The sequence below is a fragment of the Solea solea genome, chromosome 12, assembly GCF_958295425.1.
Source record: "Solea solea chromosome 12, fSolSol10.1, whole genome shotgun sequence".
In the NCBI taxonomy this organism is placed as follows: Eukaryota; Metazoa; Chordata; class Actinopteri; order Pleuronectiformes; family Soleidae; genus Solea; species Solea solea.
The window spans coordinates 21,108,509-21,130,861 of record NC_081145.1 but is presented as its reverse complement, the minus strand read 5'-3'; the positions used below and the strand labels follow the sequence as shown (position 1 = coordinate 21,130,861).

The 22,353-nt window shown below is 41.5% G+C and overlaps 2 protein-coding genes across 3 annotated transcripts; one reads left to right on the top strand and one right to left on the bottom strand.

Annotated features, from left to right (window-relative positions):
* Positions 1–8,001: 8,001 nt before the first annotated feature.
* On the top strand, positions 8,002–16,301 carry LOC131470546 (uncharacterized). The gene is made up of 2 exons (XM_058646442.1): positions 8,002–8,060; positions 13,185–16,301. The coding sequence occupies exon 2, from the start codon at positions 13,194–13,196 to the stop codon at positions 15,264–15,266; it is 2,073 nt and encodes a 690-aa protein (XP_058502425.1). The 5' UTR covers positions 8,002–8,060; positions 13,185–13,193; the 3' UTR covers positions 15,267–16,301.
* An 892-nt stretch (positions 16,302–17,193) lies between these two features.
* LOC131469535 (uncharacterized) lies at positions 17,194–22,110 on the bottom strand. 2 transcript variants are annotated; one of them, XM_058644569.1, is made up of 4 exons: positions 22,034–22,110; positions 20,855–20,905; positions 18,071–18,579; positions 17,194–17,985 (listed from the first exon to the last, which is right to left on the bottom strand). In XM_058644569.1, exons 1-4 carry the CDS (start codon positions 22,045–22,047, stop codon positions 17,474–17,476), a joined length of 1,086 nt encoding a protein of 361 aa, XP_058500552.1. In that variant the 5' UTR covers positions 22,048–22,110; the 3' UTR covers positions 17,194–17,473. The 2 variants fall into 2 exon arrangements, with proteins under 2 accessions (XP_058500552.1, XP_058500553.1); XM_058644570.1 differs by having other exon boundaries at positions 18,071–19,781; positions 22,034–22,055.
* Positions 22,111–22,353: the final 243 nt, after the last annotated feature.

Genomic DNA, 22,353 nt, shown 5'->3' with positions numbered 1-22,353 from the left:
GTCCTCCTCCCTGTCCAATCTGAGGTATGACAGTCACATTTTATGAACACTGCAGAGTGGTTTTACATGAATTGAGCTTTTCTGTGTATGAGTAATGGACCGTTGCCTTCTACTGTAACGTGGTGAAACTCACTGGTCAGTGAAAACTAACTTTACACCCTAAAGACAAAATAAAATACACCAGGGTGAAACAGTTTTCTTTTTCCGTTTTTTTTGTCATCAATTGTTTAGTTTCTCAAAACTGCAAAAAAACACAAACATTTAAAACCATGTAATTCAGAGAAACAGGAGAATTTGGATTTATTGTTTATTGCTCAATGTGACAAGCAACAGGATCTTATTTCAATTAAAAGTAAATCACCAAGAGATTCATCTCAGTTCATAAAACAAAAACATAATTTCAACATCCAAAATTATCTCATTCTTTTAACAGTGAAAACATGTATCTGTTTTCTGTGGTGTTTTCTGGGGATGTAAGTTATGGCCCAAGAAAGAAATGAAAGTGAGCTGTTAAATCAGATCAGAATTGAACTTTAAGGCTGATAATGTCAACCTAATGTGTCAAAATCACATTTAATGACAGCACACCGCAAAAAAAAACATTTAATCCCTTTTACCTGTGACTAATCATCAGTAATCATGATCTCAAACAAAAACAATAAAAAAACAAAAAAAACAACTGTGCTCCCCATTGTCCAGTCTGAGGCTCAACTGTTTATTAACTTATGACTTTATTGTCTCTGTGTCACGGCCGCAGAGACAGTAAAGATAAAGATAACGCTATCAATCATGTGACACCAGTAGTTTTACTTTCATTATTGATCTGGTGGTGCGGCGCTGCGGATTGGCCGGTCGGTCCATTAGATAGATAGATACTTTTTTCATCTCACAGATGGTGCTGTGTAGTGGATGGTGTGGATTTTCTATGATGGACAGGAGCCTGTTGAGTGTGCGTCGCTCAGCTATCGATGTCAGACTGTCCAGTTCTGTGCCTACAACAGAGCCCGCCTTCCTTATTAGTTTGTCCAGGCGTGAAGCGTCCTTCTTCTTTAGGCTGCCCCCCCAGCACACCACTGTGTACAGGAGGGCACTCGCTACCACAGACTGGTAGAAGGTCTGTAGCAGCTTCCTGCAGACGTTGAAGGATGCCAGCCTTCTAAGGAAGTACAACTGACTCTGTCCTTTCCTGCACAGAGCATCTGTGTTGGTGGTCCAGTCCAGCCTGTCATCCAGCTGTACTCCCAGGTATTTGTAGGTGTGCACCACCTCCACACAGTCCCCCTTGATGAGAACTGGTTCTGGGTGCACCCTGGATCACCTGGATCCAGGGTGCATTGATTAAACCAAAGGTTTAATCAATGCTCTGAATACTTTCTCAGGCTGTAACAAAGCTGTATGAAATGGCTGTAACAAAGCATTTATTTTCATGAGTTGTTTTTAAATGCTTCTTATATTGGCTTGTATGTGTGTCTCTTAGCCCTCAATAGCCTTCTTACTGTTGATTTGTATTGTATGTACTGCACTCAAAAATGTGTTTTATAAATAAAATTGGATTTATGACTCTTGAATGAATACCGATGGTGATGAGAAAAGGCGTGTCATATACTAAACGACACACATACGCAGTACGTCAGCCTACCTCCTCAATGATATACTGCATGAAACTGTTGCATCGATTAAAAACCAAGTAAGACGTCACGTAGTTTTAATACAAAGACCTCATACCCACGAAAGACGACGTGATCCATGAACACAGCGAAATGAAACCTGGGTAATTGATTACTGCGAGAAAGGAAACTAGACAAAAAAAGCATACTATTTATTTAGTGTGTACCTTCCTGAATACAAATTCATTCTTCTACTTCATTACCCACAACAGGTTGCTGGCCGTGGCCAACTGGTAGGCCTTGGAGGTCTAAACAAGATATGAGTCTCTTTATCCAGTATCAAATTTGAGTGACCGATTCCCTGGTTAGCTATGAATTAAATGTATTTTTAGTGTGTTTTCTTACCTATGTGGTTAGTCTTGTTTCAGTCTGTAGATGATCGGGACCAAGGCTGAAAGCAGTGGCAATAAGAGGATGGATTTTATTGCCTCTTTTGGAGGAGAGAAGAGCATATGACAGAACAGCCCTCACATCCTACTTCCCACTTCCTCATTGTTCTGAGAATTTAAAGTCACAGGAAGAGCTTTATCCTCCATATGAGTATCACAGGGCTGCTGGAGCCAATCCCAGCTGACATAGGCAAAGGGAGGGTACACCCTGGATAGGTCGCCAGTCCATCACAGGGCCACATAGAGACAAACACCTGTGTGTCCAATTAACTGACTGCATCCACGGGTAAATGAGCTTCATTTTAGCTTGTGTTTATAGCGCAGACTGCTAAACTACATCAACAACAGACTCTGTTCAGCTTGACTCAAAGACATTAAAAGCAGGATATTTCAAACTGGGATTGGGTAGAGCACTCAACACACAAACACTCAGTAGCAGTGCCGGCCAGAGCCTTTAGGGGGCCCTAAGCAGAATTTGATTTGGGCCCCCCACCTGTGCTTGACGATTATTGACACAAATATCACACTATAATGTTACATCATGAAGCAGGAAACCGGTGGATTGCCTTCTCCGGGTAGGGAATGACTCCTTGCCCCAGGTGAAGGAGTTCAAGTATCTCGGGGTCTTGTTCACGAGTGAGGGGACGAGGGAGCCGGAGATGGGCCGGAGAATCGGAGCAGCTGGTGCGGTACTGCATTCGCTTTACCGCACGGTTGTGACGAAAAGGGAGCTGAGCCGGAAGGCAAAGCTCTCGATCTACCGGTCAGTCTTCGTTCCTATCCTCACCTATGGTCATGAAGGTTGGGTCATGACCGAAAGAACGAGATCGCGGGTACAAGCGGCCGAAATGGGATTCCTCAGGAGGGTGGCTGGCTTTTCCCTTAGAGATAGGGTGAGAAGCTCGGTCATCCGGGGGGAGCTCGGAGTAGAACCGCTGCTCCTTCACGTTGAAAGGAGCCAGTTGAGGTGGTTCGGGCATCTTTACATTACATTACATTACATGTCATTTAGCAGACGCTTTTATCCAAAGCGACTTACAAAAGTGCATTTAAACATTTGGGTACAAATAAGAGCTAGAAGTAAGTAAGAGCTTCAAGTAGAACAAACTATGAAGTGCTAGTCATAAGTGCGAAGTTTTTTTTTTTGTTTGTTTGTTTTTTGTCGTCTTAGTCGAGGTAGAGTCGGAAGAGATGTGTTTTTAGTCGGCGTCGGAAGATGTGGAGGCTTTCAGCTGTCCGGATGTCGATGGGGAGATCGTTCCACCATTTGGGAGCGAGGACAGTGAACAGTCTCGAGTTCTGCGAGTGCCTCTGCGATCCTCTCAGTGAGGGGGCAGCAAGCCGGTTTGTCGATGCAGAGCGGAGTGGGCGGGCTGGGGTGTAGGTTTTGATCATGTCCTGGATGTAGGCTGGACCGGATCCGTTTGTAGCATGGAACGCAAGCACTAGAGTCTTGAAGCGGATGCGAGCAGCTACAGGAAGCCAGTGAAGGGAGCGGAGGAGGGGTGTAGTGTGGGTGAATTTTGGTAAGTTGAAGACCAGTTGAGCTGCCGCATTCTGGATGAGTTGCAGAGGTCGTATGGCGCATGCAGGAAGACCAGCCAGGAGGGAGTTGCAGTAATCCAAGCGTGAGATGACAAGAGCCTGGACCAGAACCTGTGCCGCCTTCTGGGTTAGAAGAGGCCGAATCCTTCGGATGTTGTGCAACATGTATCTGCAAGATCTAGCTGTTGCAGCAATGTTGGCAGTGAGGGAGAGATGGTCGTCAAGTGTCACACCCAGGTTCCTTGCGGTGTGAGAAGGAGTTACCACAGAGTTGTCGAGGGTGATGGTTAGATCTGTGGTGGGAGAGCCCTTTCCTGGGAGAAAAAGAAATTCAGTCTTGTCGAGATTGAGTTTCAGGTGATGGTCAGACATCCACTGAGAGATGTCAGTCCGACAAGCGGTGATCCGTTCTGCTACCTGTGTGTCGGAGCTGGGAAAAGAGAGAATGAGTTGGGTGTCATCGGCGTAGCTGTGATAGGAAAAACCATGAGAGCGAATAACCGAACCAAGAGAGTTGGTGTATAGAGAGAAGAGGAGAGGGCCCAAGACAGAACCCTGAGGGACCCCAGTAGCTAGAGGACAGGGTTCCGACACGGATCCTCTCCAGGTTACTCTGTATGTTCGGTTTTGAAGATAGGACGAGAGTAGGGTAAGTGCAGAGCCTGAGACACCTAGTTCTTGAAGAGAGGAAGTAAGGATCTGGTGGTTAACTGTGTCAAACGCTGCAGAAAGGTCCAAGAGGATGAGCACAGAGGAGAGAGAGGCAGTCCTGGCAGTGTGGAGTTGCTCAGTGACAGCAAGAAGTGCAGTTTCGGTCGAGTGACCTGCTTTAAAACCAGACTGAAGAGGATCAAGAAGGTTGTTCCGGTGAAGGTAGGAGGAGAGTTGATTAAAGATTTAATCTAAACTCTCCAGAGTTTTGGAGAGAAAAGGAAGAAGAGAGACAGGTCTGTAGTTATTTACTTCAGACGGGTCAAGGGTGGGTTTTTTAAGGAGGGGGATCACTCTGGCCTCTTTAAGAGAGTCCGGAAAGCAACCAGATGATAGAGATGTGTTAATGAGGTGGGTGAGGAAAGGAAGAAGATCAGAAGCAATTGACTGAAGAAGGTGAGAGGGGATAGGGTCAAGGGGGCAGGAGGTGGGGCGGGCAGAGGTTATTAGGGAAAGAACTTGATCCTGAGATAGAGGGGTGAAAGAGGATAGAGAAGGAGCTGAGTGTGTGGTTGGTAGAGTGGTGAGATCAGGAGGTGGGGTTGAGAAAGAAGAGCGAATGTCATCTACCTTTTTTGTGAAGTAGTTGACAAAGTGAATTGGTAGAAGGGAGGAAGGAGGAGGGGGGGTGGGGGGATCAAGGAGGTTAGAGAAGATAGAGAAAAGTTTTTTGGGGTTAGAGAAAGAGGATTGAATTTTAGTCTGATAGAAAGATTGTTTGGCTGCAGAGATAGAGGCAGTGAAGGTGGAGAGAAGAGAGTGATAGGAAAGCAGGTCATCAGGGTGTTTTGATTTCCTCCATTTTCTTTCTGCTGCATCTGGTGAGGATGCCCCCTGGGCGCCTCCCGAGGGAGGTATATCAGGCACGTCCAGCTGGGAGGAGACCTCGGGGTAGACCTAGGACAAGGTGGAGAGATTACATCTCCACTCTGGCCTGGGAACGCCTCGGGATCCCTCAGTCGGAGCTGGTCAATGCGGCTTGGGAAAAGGAAGTTTGGGGTCCCTTACGGAAACTGCTGCCCCCGCGACCCGGCCCCGGATAAGCGGAGGATGATGATGATGATGATGATGATGAATGTTACATCATCAATTGTATTAATACAGACGGATTATGAACTACTGTCCTCCTGGGCACAGATGCATAAGGATCACCCTATTTGTTCAAGAGTGGGTGCAAACGGGAAGGGGGGTCTGGGATCCTCTCCCAGAAAATTATGAATTTGGTAGATGTGATTTCCTATATTCAGGTGCATTTTTGAGATGGCCAGCTGGAGAAGGGCAATACCGAAATTTGTTCAGATTCATAGCCTTTTGCTTTTTCACTTATTGAGGTAGTGACTTGGGCTTGGGCTTCAGGGTGCCTTGTCCTCTTTGGCCCGGTAGGCTCCTTCAGTAATCCATCCTTGCTCACATTCATTAATTCAATCATGTCACTTGTTTAAGTTATTTAAAAAAAAAAACACACTCTATTGAACTACACAGCTGCTTAGTTTGCCTGTGCCTCGGGCCGGCCCTGCTCAGTAGACACTTGCATACAGGCATCTGTAGGTTTTACAGAGAGCAGTCTGAAAAGAAAAAAACATCCAATAGTTGCAGCTTCTCATGTTGCCATGGTGGACCATCCCAACAGAGCCAGTGGGGGGGGGGAAAACTGGAGTCACATGATTTCCAAGAAGACGTTTAACTTCAAGTCAGCTCTCCACCTGAGAGGACACTGTACATACTGCCCTTATCTGACTTTGAGCCCCTGCCCCTCTATAATCATGTGCACGCCCCTGGAGCATGCAGTGTACAAGAGAAGATAAGATTACCCTTTACTATTCCTGCAATTCTTCCTATATCTGTCACAGCCGCATAGACAATAAAGATAAAGGTAATGAATAACTAACCTTGTTTTTAAATGTAAAAACAAGGTCTATCTCATGCAGCCAGTGTAGTAACATGATTGATGTCAATTGATCACATGACCTGGAAGCTATTAAATCTCTAAATATTTATTTATTCATTCTTATGTATAAATATTCAGTGTGGGATCATAGTACTCCACTGGCTTGTTTTTTGCATTTAAAATCTGTCCATATCCATAGCTTTAACCACAATATCTCTGCTTTAAATATCCCACATTTTTAATTTTTGAAAACAGGAAGTCGGTACACGATGTAGCCGTCTTCTATCTCCGTGTGTTTACTGTAAAGTCTGCAATACGGGTGCACTTAATAATGTTGGAGTGGCTTGCTCGGGAACCATGGATGTATTATAAGCACTGTTGCCAACTCCTCAGTAAGTCCTAAAAGTCGCTAGAAGTCGCTAAATGACGTCATCGCCTAATTTGTATAATTGACCATTTGCCTGATATAACCGCATGTGCGCCGTGACACAGTACAGATATCATGTGTCAGATGCAGTGATTTATTTTTGTGTGAGACTGAGTGAAGAAACATTTACATTTAAACGGAGGTGGCCATGCGCATGCGCATGCAGTCAGAAAAGAAAAAAACATCCAATAGTTGCAGCTTCTCGTGTTGCCATGGTGGACCATCCCAACAGAGCCAGTAGGGGGGAAAAAAACTGGAGTCACATGATTTCCAAGAAGACGTTTAACTTCAAGTCAGCTCTCCACCTGAGAGGACACTGTACATACTGCCCTTATCTGACTTTGAGCCCCTGCCCCTCTATAATCATGTGCACGCCCCTGGAGCATGCGGTGTACAAGAGAAGATCACCCTTTACTATTCCTGCAATTCTTCCTATCTCTGTCACAGCCGCATAGACAATAAAGATAAAGGTAATGAATAACTAACGTGCATTTTCACATCTGTGAATGTACAATATAGAAAAATATCGACACGATGGGAAAATAGAATATACATTATCATAAAGTTACCAGACCTTAATATTTACAGTGCACATGTTATTTACATATTTACACACGAGATATTGTTACGTACTTTTGTGAAATGTACACCATATTGCAACGTCATATAGACAGTGGGGTGGGGGTCAATCGTCCCCCTCTTGTGCCCTAATGGATAATGCACTGTGTAAAAAAAGTGCCCTCTTGATTCACAAGATGCACAATAAAGTATCCTCTAGAGAGGTAAAAACATAAGGAAGTGCCATTCATCATTCATCTGCCATTCATCTGTGGCCTCTAAAGCAAAATATACATTAAAAAAATGGGTTGTTTCTAAAGGAGTGTCTTTATGCCCTTGCAACTTTGGTTCCTGTGGATGTCCTTAGAGGAAATAATATTCAGTGCACTATAGAAAATGTCCATCTCAGTCATAGAAAGTGATGCTATGCTGTAAAGGATGTCCCTGTAAACCTGTGTGAGAATGAGATTGAGAATAATTATATACTAGTGGCGTCTGTACAAGCCGTTGCATATTAGATGATTATGTGGATGTGGTCTTCTTTCTTTTTTTCTTTAGTCTTCCTTCACCTGTTTCTTAAATGTCAGACAACTTCTCAGCAGTCTTACTTTCGTTTTTGATCTGGTGGTGCGGCAGTGCTGATTGATCTGTCCGTTGTTACATGGTCGACAGTAGGGAGAAAGAGAAAGGAAAAAACTGGAGTCACGTGATTCTCAGAAAACGCCTGACTTTCTCAGCTCTTTCCAGCTGGGAGGAGACTGTTTTTTCATGTCCCCCGCCCTCCTCCAGAGGGCAATAAATACCCATCCTCTCACAGTTACTGTGTTCACTTCACTCCTGATCGTCCTCATTCAGAAGCGAGTTTGACCACTGAGGTAAGAAAACGGAGAGAATAACTGTAACGTGATTAACTGCAGTGAAGTTAGTTTTAAGTTGCATATTATACAGACATTCGCTCCGGTTAAACATCTTCTTCGCTCCGGTTAAACCAAAAATAAAAATGTTGGATATTTAAAGCAGAGACATTGTTGTTAAAGCTTTTGAGAAAAAAAATATAAACAGATTTTAAATGTTAAAAAGGTCTATCTCATGCAGCCAGTGTAGTAACATGATTGATGTCAATTGATCACATGACCTGGAAGCTATTAAATCTCTTAATATTTTTTATTCATTCTTATGTATAAATATTGGCATTTCAAGGTTCAAGGTTTTTTCAAGGCCATTTGTGCTTAAACAGATAGTCAAGGCACATTGGAAATATTGTGCGGGTTCTACGAGTCAGTTGTAGGAGACAGAAACACAAACTTAAGTATAAATATAAAAGTAAACCTCAAATTAAAATCTATACAGAGTATAAAAAATATTAAGAAAATGTAGAGGATGTAGAAAAAAAAACAATACAGATATACAGCACCCTTTTATGTGTATATATGTATATATATATATATACATGTATATACATACATACATACACATATACATACGCATATATACATATATACACATACATACATATATATACATGCACATACACATATATGCACATATATATTGATGGATTGCAGTATTGCACTGGGATGTATTGCACATTTATCAGGAATATTGCACATGGTTAAGGTGAGGTAGTGTCTGGTTATTTTACAGAGAGTTCAGTGGTTTTGATTTGCCATCAGTCTGACTGTGGCCGGGAAAAAGCTGTTAAAAAAGCGAGTTCTGTGTGTTATGATGCTGTCCGCTCTGCTGTGCTTCAGGTTGTACTTGCAGCGTTTGTGTTTGAGCAGAGAGTGAGCGGGGTGGAGTGAGTCTCTGATGATTCCCTCTGCTCTTTTCCTACAACGCTGCGTATACATGGAGTCCATGGTAGGAGGTTTTGTCCCAATAATCCTCTCCGCAGTCTTTATGACTCTCTGCAGAGCCTTCTTCTCTGCCTGTGTGGTGTTTCCGTACCAGACAATGATGCCTGTGGTGAGGATGCTCTCTATCAGTCCTCTGTAGGCCAGGGTGAGAGGGCGGTGGTTCAGTCCAACTTCACGATCAGTCTGCCTGGATGGATAGTGTTAAATGCAGAGCTGTAGTCCAGGAAGAGCATCCTGGCATACGCTCTGCTGCTCTCTAGGTGTTGCAGGGTGTGGTGAAGAGCTAATGCTACCGCGTCGTCCACTGATCGGTTGGGGCTGTAGGCGAACTGGAGGGGGTCGACAGTGTCTGGAACCATGTTGTTGATGTGGGTGAGGACTAATTTTTCCAGGCACTTCATGGCGACTGGTGTGAGTGCCACTGGCCTGAAGTCATTTAGGGTGGGTGTGTCCGGTCTTTTAGGGACTGGTATGATGGTGGAGGTTTTGAAGATACAGGGGACTACAGCCTGAGATAGTGATGTGTTGAAGATATCGGTATACACACCGGCCAGTTGTTCTCCACAGGCCTTCAATACTCTGGGAGGCACTCCGTCGGGTCCCACCGCTTTGTGGGGGTTCACCTTCTTCAGAGCCTTCAGGACCAGTGTGTGTGTGTGTGTGTGTCACCTGGAAGGCAGTGTCCGTGGGGTCACAGGGGGGTTTTGAGGGCATTTTAGCTCAAAAGTTTCATGTAATTTTTATTTGTAAATATTAACATCTTAGCTCAATAGCTTCCAGGTCATGTGATCAATTGACTTGATTCAGTGTGGGATCATAGTACTCCACTGGCTTGTTTTTTGCATTTAAAATCTGTTCATATCCATAGCTTTAACCACAATATCTCTGCTTTAAATATCCCACATTTTTAATTTTTGAAAACAGGAAGTTGGTACACGATGTAGCCGTATTCTATCTCCGTGTGTTTACTATAAAGTCTGCAATACGGGTGCACTTGTTGGAGTGGCTTGCTCGGGAACCATGGATGTATTATAAGCGCTGTTGCCAACTGCTCAGTAAGGACAGTTTCTACTGGCTGTCCTAATAGTCGCTAGAAGTCGCTAAATTATGTCATCGCCTAATTTGCATAATCGACAATTTGCCTGATATAACCGCATGTGCGCCGTGACACAGTACAGATATCATGTGTCAGATGCAGTGATTTATTTTTGAGTGAGACTGAGTGAAGAAACATTTACATTTAAACGGAGGTGGCCATGCGCATGCGCGATTCATTAGCAGCCTGGACGCGGAGTGATGAGGGTCTCCTCTCTGCCCTGACCACAGGCTGGGACTGCTGCGGACGCTACTGTGAGACTGACCGCCTATATTTTCAATTCTTTTAGTTTCATTTTTGAAAAAACCTTCCTAAAGTGCATTAAAAGCCCAGAAAAATCTTATTTCCTCAGAGTGACGTCACAGCTGTGTACGAGCACAGCAAAGCGCGGTCATGTGCCGTCTCGGGAACGGCGCTAATGTCGGGGAACCATAGACAGTAAAGACGTGGTCGCCTCATTGAGCAGGTTGATCCGTTGCTGCCTTACGTCAGCGCGTCCGCCATATTGGATGTGGCAGATCTGCCCGTAAACTTCATAAAGCGCCTTACTACAAAGTGCTTTAAGTTAATGCCTCTTATTCACCCATTCACACACACACTAATATATCTGGGAAACAAATAGGCACCAAAACAACTATGTAATGAACATATATGTTCATCAATGTGAATATAAAAACGATTAATCACACGCACATACATACACACAAACACACAGACTGCAATTGTATAGCTGTATAGATATGTATGTTCATCAATGCTCCCTGTGTAGATATACAATATGTGTGTATATATGTTCATCAACGTGAAGCCCCTCCCTGTGTGTGTGTGTACGTATATATATATATATGTGTGTATGTATATATATATGTATATGTATGTATGTATGTATGTGTGTGTGTATATATTAGGGATGCACGATATATCGGCATTAATATTGGTATCGGCCGATGTTCGTCATTTTTTAACATATCGGCATCGGTGCAATGAGTAAAACTGCGCCGATTTTAACAACCGATGTTTATACCCGTCTAATTGCTGTTTGTGTATGTGTGTCGGGAAGGGGACAGCGTCAGTGATGCAAGCGCAGCACAAGGTGTGTGTGTGTGTGTGTGTGTGTGTGGAGGAGAGAGAATGTCAGCGGTGTGGGCGATTTTTCAGGGTGTCAATAGAAGATACGCGAAAAGCATTATGCAACACTTGCAAAGTCGAGGTAATGCGAGGAGGGTTCCGCGTCAAGTCATTCAATACCACAAATTTGATCATGTCATTTGAAAAACCGCCACCCAGAAGTACACAAACAACGGCAGGAAGCTAACGCTAGTAACATTAGGCAGCAGACAAAAAGAAAGCAGCGCAGCTGGGACTCGACCAAAGGAAGACAGTGGCCAGGGCAATAACGATCAAGGTAATGGAAATGATTGCTCTTGACGACCAGCCGAGGGTTCCGACGGTTGATAGCGCATATTGAACCCCGCAACAACCTGCCAAGTCGGCGCTACTTTTCCGATGTTTTGCAATTGAATAAATATCTGGTTGCCATGAATACTGGCAAGTTTGATAAAGTATTTTAACATGTTTTTTTTAATTATGGCAGCTCTTAGTAGAGCTTGTCAGGTATTGTTTCTCATATCTGTTGTGTAGTTTTATTGTGAAGGGAAGTGGCGCGGTTGTTGTTGCCGGGAGGAAGGGTTGTTGACTTTATTTACGTACCCAGTATAGACGCCCTTATCTCGGTTACAGTAACTTTGGCAGGGTATTATTTTTATTTATGTTCATGTTTGTAATTTATGATCCAAACTTTCTCACAGGAGTTTAGTGAGTTGAGGGAGTTAAACTGTACTTTAATTTAGTTACACACTTGCTACAAGTGGTAAAGGTTTCTAAAAACCTTTACTTGTAGTTGGTTACTTGTGTCTTATGTGACCTTGTTATTTGGAGGTAAAACATGTTTTGAAAATAAAGAAAGACATTCAAAAATTCAGCTTGCATGATTTTCATTCTGTACAAACTTTTATCATCTCAGAAACTTTTTTTAAAAAACATATATCGATATCGGTAAATATCGGTTATCGGCCATAGCAGCAATATTAATATCGAATATCGGTATCGGTGGAAATAGTCATATCGGTGCATCCCTAGTATATATATATATATACATATATGTATATATATATATATATATATATATATATATATATATATATATATATATACATATATACATATAGCAGGCACAAAGCTAATCCTGTAGCGCTTTGTTTTTTTAAGGGCCAACACCCGATATGCACGTTTTACGTCATCTCTCATTTTATTAGTTATTCTTATCAGACAAATGTGTGCTTTTTATGTTATCTTTCATGATTATGACTAATTTCAAGTCATTAGGTCACATGACCTGGAAGCTATTGAGCTAAGATACTACTATTTACATTAAAAATGAAAAATAAAATGACGTCATTCTCCCTAGGCAAAACTACAGTGTCAGATATCTGTAATTCAGTTTTTAAGCGTAAGATTCAAAATTACTTACGCCATTTATGTGTATGGGGTTTGTCATTATAGATATATAGATAATACATATAGATAATTCAGTTGTGGATTAGATTAGATTGGACGAGATTAGACTTTATTGATTCCACACTGGGGAATTACACATGGTGCAGCAGCCATAGGACAGAGATCACACAAGATTAAAATGCAACACAATATAATTAGAACACAATTGTAGTGCAAAGTATATAACATATACAAAAAGGTAAAAAAAAAAAGATAAACGATAAAATCCTTCAAATATTCAAACATTGAAAATAGTAATCAACCAATAGAAAATTATATTGACATTCTGAAACTTAATTCAAGATATCTAAAAAGGATATAATGACATGACTTGATAATGACATGTCAATGTTTCAGCTGTTTATAATTCCAAATTTACAAATGTGCATGATGTGGGATGTTATTATGTTATTTAACCAGCTATAAAGAGGCCTGAAAGCATTTTGATAGAGGTGAATAATTGTCTGTTTTTTTCTTTTTTCTTTCAACAGTTTTACATCATGGCCAACAAAATTGCTGAGACCACTCAAAGTCTTTCAACCGCAGCAGAGATGCGCGAAACTACCAAGCTGTTGATGCAGCCCAAAGCAAATTGGGAGGAGTATCTGACTCCTGCTCCACTATCTATTGCTATCTTGGGAGAACTTGTCTTCATTTCCTCCAATGACGACTTCTCCATTAACAAGAATCCTCCAGCAGGGGGCTTCAAGCACATAAAGTACCCAGACTCCTTCAGGGCCTGTCTCATGCAAATCTGTAACTCAGGCTGGGAGGCATTTAATGACGCTCACAATGGCATGGATAGGATCCGCCTTCACACTGGCACAATACCCAATTATATTAAGACGTCAGTCGACATTCTTTTCAATGCCAGTGATAAAGTTATTGAAACTCTCCTGCCAGATCAACTCGAAAACATTCGTTCTATTGCTGATGACTGTGTGGAACAAGCAACCATGGTTGAGAAGAGGTATTCTGGTGTCATCAGTTTAATAGGGGAGTTGTTGGAGGCCTGTGTCAATGCTGAGCACTTTTATGGAGAAGAGCTGAAAGAAGTGAAGAAGAAAATAAAGGAAAACAAAATGAGGGAACAGACTGCCAGAATGCAAAATGATCAGACCAAGAAAGCAATGCAGGCCATGGCAAAGCAGATGGAAGAAGCACAAGATGCTTACAAGCAATCCATGGACTCTCTTCCCTCTGGATTTGAAGTGATTGGCCTGAATTTTGTTGATGGTATACAATCAAGTGTAGTAGGAATGATGAATGGAATGGTTAATCTGGTGGGTGGTAATGTCAATACATCAAATGCATCATCAGAAGATCATACTCATGAGAGTGGGGATGCATGTGCTGATGAGAATTGTGATGCAATTTCACAAATCAATGCCAGCTGCACGTCTGGAGAGATCCTGAGTCTTGCAACATGTTTCGATGAATATGTCAGTGAAAGTGATATAGACTGGAAAAAACTGTATGATGAGAAGAGCAAAAGCACAAACACTGCATGGAACAAGGACCAATTCACACGACTCTTAAAACAACTGGATGAGATCCCAAAGGGCCCTCAATGCAAGGATGCTCTTTCACTCTGTGAAACAGGTATCGAGATCTGCGAAGACCTGGCAACATATAACCCAGGTAAGAAGTGGGACATCAAGTCAACTGTAAAGCTGTTGGGGAGCATTAATAAGTTGAAGAATGCTGCTCACAAATTTGATTCAAAGGCCAAGAAAACTTTAGGTACCCCAGCTCTTGCTGCCAAAGGACCAATGAAATACAAATCAGAGAAGACCAGTTCAGCAAATCAACACAAGTTTGCCGGTCAGGTAGCAGTTGAAAATGCCCGTTTCCAAATTGAGCAGACCAGAGCAGAGCTCAAAAACACACGAGAGTCATATGGAAAGGCTGTTGAGAACATGGAGAAGAAAGAACAGGAGCTGAATGCTGTACTGATTGAACTGCAACGCTGTGAAATCAAAGAGATTAGCTTTGACCAAACCATCAAAATGCTGGTCAAGGGTCTTGATGCCATGGGAAGAGTACAAGAGCAGTGGAAGAAGATGGTGCGCTTCTTCCAAATGATCTCCAACATCATCCAAATCAGCCTCAACAAAACACTGACAAACTTTGTCAAAACATCTGATTCAGCAATGAAGCTAAACTACAATGAAAAGCTCTATACAAAAGACCTCCTGTACATGCAGGCATTTCAAGCCTCAAATGTTGCCAGCCTGGTCCACATGATCTCATCCACCTACACTGAAGTGTCTAACGAGTACCTGATGGACAGAGTGAGCAGCCTGGGCAAACTCATGGCCATGGATAAAGAGAAACCAGAGTTTCTTATAGAGCGTCAGAAGCTGCAAAGCTCCTGCACGGCAGCTCAAAAAGGTATTCTGAGGCTAGTCCTGAAGAACAAGAGAGAATTTGAGAGCAAGACCAATGCCAGGATGGCAAAAATAGAGAATGGATTGAAAGCAGTTCTACCAGAAGCTTCAGCTGAAGAAACTCAGCGAATCAAGGAAAATGTTCAGGAAGGCTACGGAGAAGAAACACAGAATTACTACTAACTGATGTTATTCATTCAAGTTATTCATGTTTCTTGTTTGTTTGTTTTATTTGGAATCAGAGAAAAACATGACTTGTCACATTAAATCTATTAAGAAGTAACTCTTTATTGCTTAAGTATAGTCACACACAGTTTATTGTTAATATCCAGTTGTTTTAAACTTGCTGAATGCTTTGCACCTGCTTAATTTGCTACAATATTCACAATACATGTTGCTTAACTATTGAACAACCACACTGTATTGTGATTAACTAACCCGGGTCTTCTTGCAGCATGAAGACCCGGGTTCGAGCCCCGGTTGGAACAAGGGCCTTTCTGCATGGAGTTTGCATGTTCTCCCCGTGTGTGCGTGGGTTCTCTCCGGGTACTCCGGCTTCCTCCCACAGTCCAAAAACATGCAATGTGGGGATTAGGTAAATTGGACACTCTAAATTGACCATAGGAGTGAGTGTGAGAGTGAATGGTTGTTTGTCTCTATCTGTGTGTGTGGCCCTGCGATGGACAGGCGAACTGTCCAGGGTGTACCCCGCCTATCGCCCGATGTAGCTGAGATTGGCACAGCACCCCCCGGGACCCTCTGGTGGAGGATAAAGCGGTAGATGATGACTGATGACTGACATGTATCACAAGTTGACTTAAAGCATCAACTACTATAGGATATTATTGGCTATAGCAGTTCTGTATGTGTCCATTTGAATTAAATACAGTAAAATCATTTCAGTGTGTGGTGGTTGATGCATGCGTGCCTATATGTGTGTGTGTGTGTGTGTGTGCGTATGTGTCCAGTTAATGAGCATGACATCTGATGCGGATACTGACAGAGCAGACATAACATGACTTTTGTGATTTGCAGTTCTTTATAATGTCCAATATCTGTTTAAGGGACATTTTTCAGTTATTTCTGTCATGTTAAATTCCTGTTGGAGGGATATACTGTAACATGCCCTTTGTGATTTTCTTATGTCAAATATATTAAGACCTACATTTAAAGTGAATCAGAGTAAAATAAACAATTCTATGGGAAGAAAGAGTAAAAGAGTTCATGTATTTTTTCATTGTCTATTTATATGTTGAATATCTGACATATAAGTGAGTGGGGAATATTAATTATGTATGATTAGCCAAAATGGCAAACCAAAAGGTCATACGTATGTACGTGCTGCCTCACCTCCACCTCCATTTGTAAGATCAATAACATTGGCAATGAGTAAGTTGCTACTGAAAAAAATGTCAAGGTTGGTGAAAAAAATATTATTTTCTTCTATAGTTATATTTATTTTACAGATTCTGTTACAGAGACTGTTGTTTAAGTATGTTTTCATTACGCTGCCAGCAGGGGGCAGAGTCAGTAAAAATGACTGCCAGCCAAGTAGTGGAATTGTTAGTTTTTTTCAGTTGTTTAAGTAGGTCAAGTAGGTCCAGCTGAAGACCCGCAGACAAGTAGGAACATACCCCTAAGCATGCTGGGAAGTCCAGTTCTCCGCTAGAAGCGGTTTTGTTGCGGTGAAAATAGCTTGTTTTTCTCAAAAACAAAGGTAAGACAACATTTCTGGTCGTATTTCTTGAAAGTGAGTTGTTGTTTTGCTCTTATTTTGCGGCTGGATCCGTGAGTTTTGATAATGTGATATAAATCACACACATTTATACACACGCGTGGGGACACAGGGTGAGCGCCACTGTAACGAGTCGGTGTTTGGCTCGATTTGTGCTATTGTTACAGTGCATTGTTCAGGACAACGTCACACTGCCTCAAACAAATGTGATTGTAAAGAGCTCATTGCCTTTTCAGTCCACTGTCAAAACCGTAAGTACACATACAACTGAAAAACAGTGTAAATCAATCGTCAAAATGTAATAAAATAAAAGGTCATCTCGCCTATGACATCTACACTACAAATAACAGCTCAGTCACCACCCGTAACATGTAATGTAATGCCCAAATGTTTTATTTTGATAGAAAATGATTTCATTTGTAGAGAAAAACTGTGAAACATCTCAGTAATTCAGAAAAAAATAGCACTTATATATGCAAGATTAAATCATTAAATAATTTTGTTTTTTTGTAGAAAAAAAAGACATTTGAGAACATGATCGTTTCCAGGTCTGACGAACACGATCAACATTTTTTAAGGTTCTCTGATATTTTATGGACCAAACAATGAATTGAATAATCGAGAAAATAATCGTTAGTTGCAGCTCTAATTGTAATTAGTAGTAATCGTCATAACCTAAACTCCTTTTAGAGTCAACAAGCTGCTTGAGTTTTCTCTGGTTTATTTTCATGTCACACATCAAGGAATGGATGCCCTCTGTGTGCAGCAGCTCATCTCCAGTGATGCGACTCAGTGCTGTTGTCATCTCCTCAAATACCTGAATCACAGGCTCCAGTACAATCGTGCATCGGGTCTGCACCTCTGCCACACTCCCCACCGAACACAGCTGTCCCAGCTGATGGACAGCATGTCTAATTTTCTCCTGAACATCAGCAACAAACTCTCGCTTCACAGACACAGACCGCAGTTTGTCCCCCGTCTCGCTTATCTGTCTGTCGGCCTTATCGATGTCACACTCGGCTTGGTCGATCTTGGAACTGTACTCTGTCACTTTATCAGAGTAGTCGTCCACCTGTGATTCACACCTGTCCACCTCCTCAGTAGCTCTGTCAACAGCGGCATTGGCCTCATTCCACTCCGCAGCAGAAACACCAATAATAATACCCCCTGAAAACAGACAACACAGATTAATCAATGTTGACAGTGTGAACTGCCTTAAAATAACCCAACATTTAGAGCTGTGTTCACTTACCTGCAATCCACCCTGCAATTGGGATAATAAATAAACTTGCACCAATTAATGCGTCTCTCTCTGCCGCATCTCTCCTTCTTCTCATGTTCTCTCTGGTGTCTTTTGCTGACTGCAGGTTTCTTTTCTCCACCTTCAGACTTTCACGGTAACTCTCTAGATTGGATCTGTGTGACTTCAGTGTCATTTTCAAGTCGTCCAACTGCCTCTTTCTCTGGCTTTTCTGATTTTCTAAACGACTCAGCTCTGCAGTGAGATGCTCGGTCTCTCCGTCTATGCGTCGGCGCTCAGTGTTTGCAATGTACTGGGACTCCTGCAACTGCTCATTCATCTTCTCAATCTGTTGTCTGATGGCATGAAAATGCTGGCTTCTGGAATTGAGGATGACGCCTGGTTCAATGCAGAGGAGCATCTCTGAGACATGGTTGAAGGAACGGAGCCCTTTCATCAGTGGTCTGATCACATCTTGGGCTACTTGCCTCAACTGGTGGCGATACTGCAGCTCCACAGCCCTGTAAGTGTGAAAGAGTTCATGTGTAGAAACTGAATAGACAGATGTAAACTGAGTAAATAACACTCCATCATAATGTTAAAGTATTTCTGTTTGTGTAGTGTTTTCTGGGAATGAAACGCAAAGTATGGTTCCCCGTCTGTCATTGGACCCAGTGGGTGGGGCTTTCAGGTAGACGAGACAGTGATCTGTGCGGCACTGAACCTCCAGTGACCTCACTCCAAATGAAGGAGGATACAAGAAGTCCTCTCCCAGTCACACTGGTGCACCTCTGAGGAGCTGTGTCTCATTCCAGGGTCTTGATCCTGTAAAGTGTGGACTTGTTGTCAAAATGCGTCACAGTGCTGCGCTGTGACCTGTCCCAATAGCCCCGCTAACTCCTTCTCATGCGGCAGAGCGGAGGCTATCCCAGAAGTCTTTGCGCGGCAGTGGCGGCGCTATAATCATGATTTAATCTGATATCATTTTGAAGTATTTTCAGCTGATTGTTCATATTATTGAATTAATATTATTTTTAAGGATTAAAGAGAAGCGTTGAGAAGCTTAACCAGGTTTTGCTGACCTGGTCAAACCTGTGTTTGTTCTAATATTTCATGTCCAAAATGATCTGCTGTGAATAATCAATAATTGTAGAGTTGACTTAGAAAACATGTTTTATTACTGAACACATTCTATCTGTTCAAATTATAAATCATAATCCAGGTTAATAACATTTAAGGAAAATTGTTTGTCTTGTACGTGCTTGTCTCCAAGTATGAGGGACATCACCTTTATTCCAGTATTACATGAAATATTCACTTACTCACAAAACTAATTAACTGGTACAACAGAAGAAAAACAATAAATTCTACTATTACTTATACAACTCTGTTTAAACAAAATATATGTATAATATGTTTGTTTTACATCAGATATGTGTAAATATACCAGATTTTTGGGAGGTATGTCTGATTTACAGCTTAAATCAACAGATTTTGAGGGGCAGGAGAACTGTGATTCAAGACTTCGAACTGTAGAGGGCAGCGTTGAGTCTCTTGGTGTATGGTCTGACAGATTTAATAGGAGAAGGGAAACCCATGCATTGTGTAGACTAGACAGTCTCATTTCAACAGCGCATGAATTCCGTCTCCTGAATGTGCAGCCGAGGGAGAAGATGACTCCGTCGTAACTCATGCGCTGTTGAAACTTCACAGGATCCAAACCCTGAAATGAGACGCGGCCTACATTTAGTAATTGGGAGAAATTGGGCACAGCCTAAGGTCCTAAAAACTAATCCCATGGTGAAGTCAGACGTTAAAATTTTTTTCTCTGAACAAACATTACACCAGGTAAGACGGCATGTAGTAATAGTTCATTTCTTATCCAGCAAAATGGGGCAATGTACAGTACACACTGGTGGCCTTGATAACAAACCTGCCAAGTTTGAAACCTATCAAGTGACTTGTTGGACAGTTACAGTGCCCTCCTTTAGTATTGGAACAATGAGGCCAATTCCATTTTTTTTTTTTTTCATAGACTGAAAACATTTGGGTTTGACATCAAAAGATGAATATGAGACAAACGATAAAAATTTCAGCTTTTACTTCCAGGTGTTAACATCTGGATCTGATACACAACATAGAAGATATCACCTTTTGTTTGAACCCACCCATTTTTGATGTGAGCAAAAGTATTGGAACATGTGATTGACAGGTGTGTCCTATTACATTGTTTATTCAAACAATGTAATCGCACTCAATGTCTACGCTCAGGTACAGATTGGGTAGGATAGGTTTTGCATGTGCAGACTGCGTTTAGAAAACCAGAGAGCTGTCTATGGGTGAAAAACAAGCAATTGTGAATTTGACAGAAGATGGAAAATCAGAGCATTGCAACAAACATTGGCCGTAGCCAGTACAACCATTTGGAATGTCCTGAAGAAGAAATAAACCTCTGGTGTACTAAGCAATATGGAACAGGTTTGGTGAAGTCAGACGGTCACAGGCTTGATGCAGTTGAAATCAAAGGATTTGCAACTAAATATTAAGTACTATTCACTTTAATACTTTCCACATGAGAAATGGGTGGGTTCAAACAAAAGGTACGATCTTCTATGTTGTGTATTAGGTCCAAATGTAAATACCTGGAAGTAAAAGCTGAAATGTTAATCTTTTGTCTCATATTCATCTTTTGATGTCAAACCCAAATGTTTTCAGTCTACAGCAAAATACTATAGGAGGGAATCATATGAGATTGATGAACACAGACGTCACATGCATAGATAAATGAGCTTATACCAGTCAAAGACGGGCCGGCAGACCATTGAAAAAATCCTGAATAGTTCATTCCTGCAAGACAAAAATTATAATAATAACATGTTAATAACAAATTAATTTTTTCCACTTTTGTACCTACAATAGTTGATTCCATTGCCATCTGAACAAGGAGACATAGCCCTCTGGTGGGCATGGAGTTATTGCAATTATTGTGTTAGAGTTATTGTGCCCTCAGACTGAGTTAAGAATTTTTTTATTTTTTTTTTATCATTGAATTATCTTGTATTCCTTTTGTTGGTATATTTTTAAACCTAATCCTATTACTTCACTTACCTTTATAATATTTCAATCGTTTTATTGATTTTTACTCCTTTGACCTATTTTAAAACTTTAAATCTTTAACTTTTCATTTATTTTCTGCTGGTTTTTCGACAATTTGTAATAGTTTTTGGAATATTGAACTTTATTACACTTCTGTCTTTGTGTTGTGTTTTGAGTATTGCCTTTAACGGTCTTCTTTCGTTTGATTCATTAACAATAACAAAAGGGGCTCATCATTTTCATCTTTTGAATATATAATTATTTTTAGACAAACAGGTGACAATAGTTTATTCATAAACAATCTCGCCATACATGTATTCACAATGTTCTATTAAAAAAAAAAAAAAAAAAAAAAACGTTAAGATGCACTACAGTTATTTCGCCAGCAGGTGGCACCTGTCAAGTTTACAACTTCAGCAGGAGTTCTTCGTCCTGTCTCAACTCGTGAGCTCCGTTTCGAGAGCGTTAACATAACAATGGAGTACCGTGGTGAGCTTTTAATTTCGTGGAGAAACGCCGAGTCTCCTGAGTCTGTCTTTTTTGATTAATGCTGCAACATAACTCCCGTGTCTGTGCTCTGATTCAGCGTGATGCAATTACTACTTTCACTTTCACATTTACTGCCAACAACAGCCGCGTATTCTTGTCGTGTCTGCTGGGAATGTATTATCGTATGCTTGAGGGGACACTCCACATGTGCACATACCCATTTACTCCAATAATCATTGATAATTATGCCTTTCATTTGTTTGTTTTTGTCTGCTATGAACCCCGGCTGCTGTTTAAACTGCCCCCTTATAAGTGCATCCATTGACCGCAAAATTCAAATTCGTCTTCTGTTCAAAATGCAGCATTAAATGAATCATTCTTATTTCTCACCTGTCTTCAGCCATTGCTCTGCATGTGGAGGATCAGAAGAGAATGCATGCATGGAATGGTGTGAGGATGGAGAGGGGAGATGGGGGGTGGCTACAGAGGCACAGCCCACTCCTCTTTATCCCTCCTCCTCCTTCCCCCTCCTCCCCTCCTCCTCCTGCTTGAGTGCTTATTTGAAGGCACAGGCTTCTTCTCAGAAGTCACGTGACATTTATTCATATATGTGTATATATATATATATATATATATATATATATATATATATATATATATATACATACATTGCTCAAAAAAATAAAGGGAACCCTAAAATAACACATCCT

Excerpts from the sequence above, each read along its gene's own strand:
- LOC131470546 (XM_058646442.1), top strand. The coding sequence starts at position 13,194 with ATGGCCAACAAAATTGCTGAGACCACTCAAAGTCTTTCAACCGCAGCA.
- LOC131469535 (XM_058644569.1), bottom strand. Across the intron at positions 18,580-20,854 it reads TGCCGGCCCGTCTTTGACTG|GGCTGTGGAGCTGCAGTATC; the intron begins GTATAAGCTCAT and ends TCACACTTACAG. Across the intron at positions 17,986-18,070 it reads AATTGCAGGGTGGATTGCAG|GGGGTATTATTATTGGTGTT; the intron begins GTAAGTGAACAC and ends GTCTGTTTTCAG.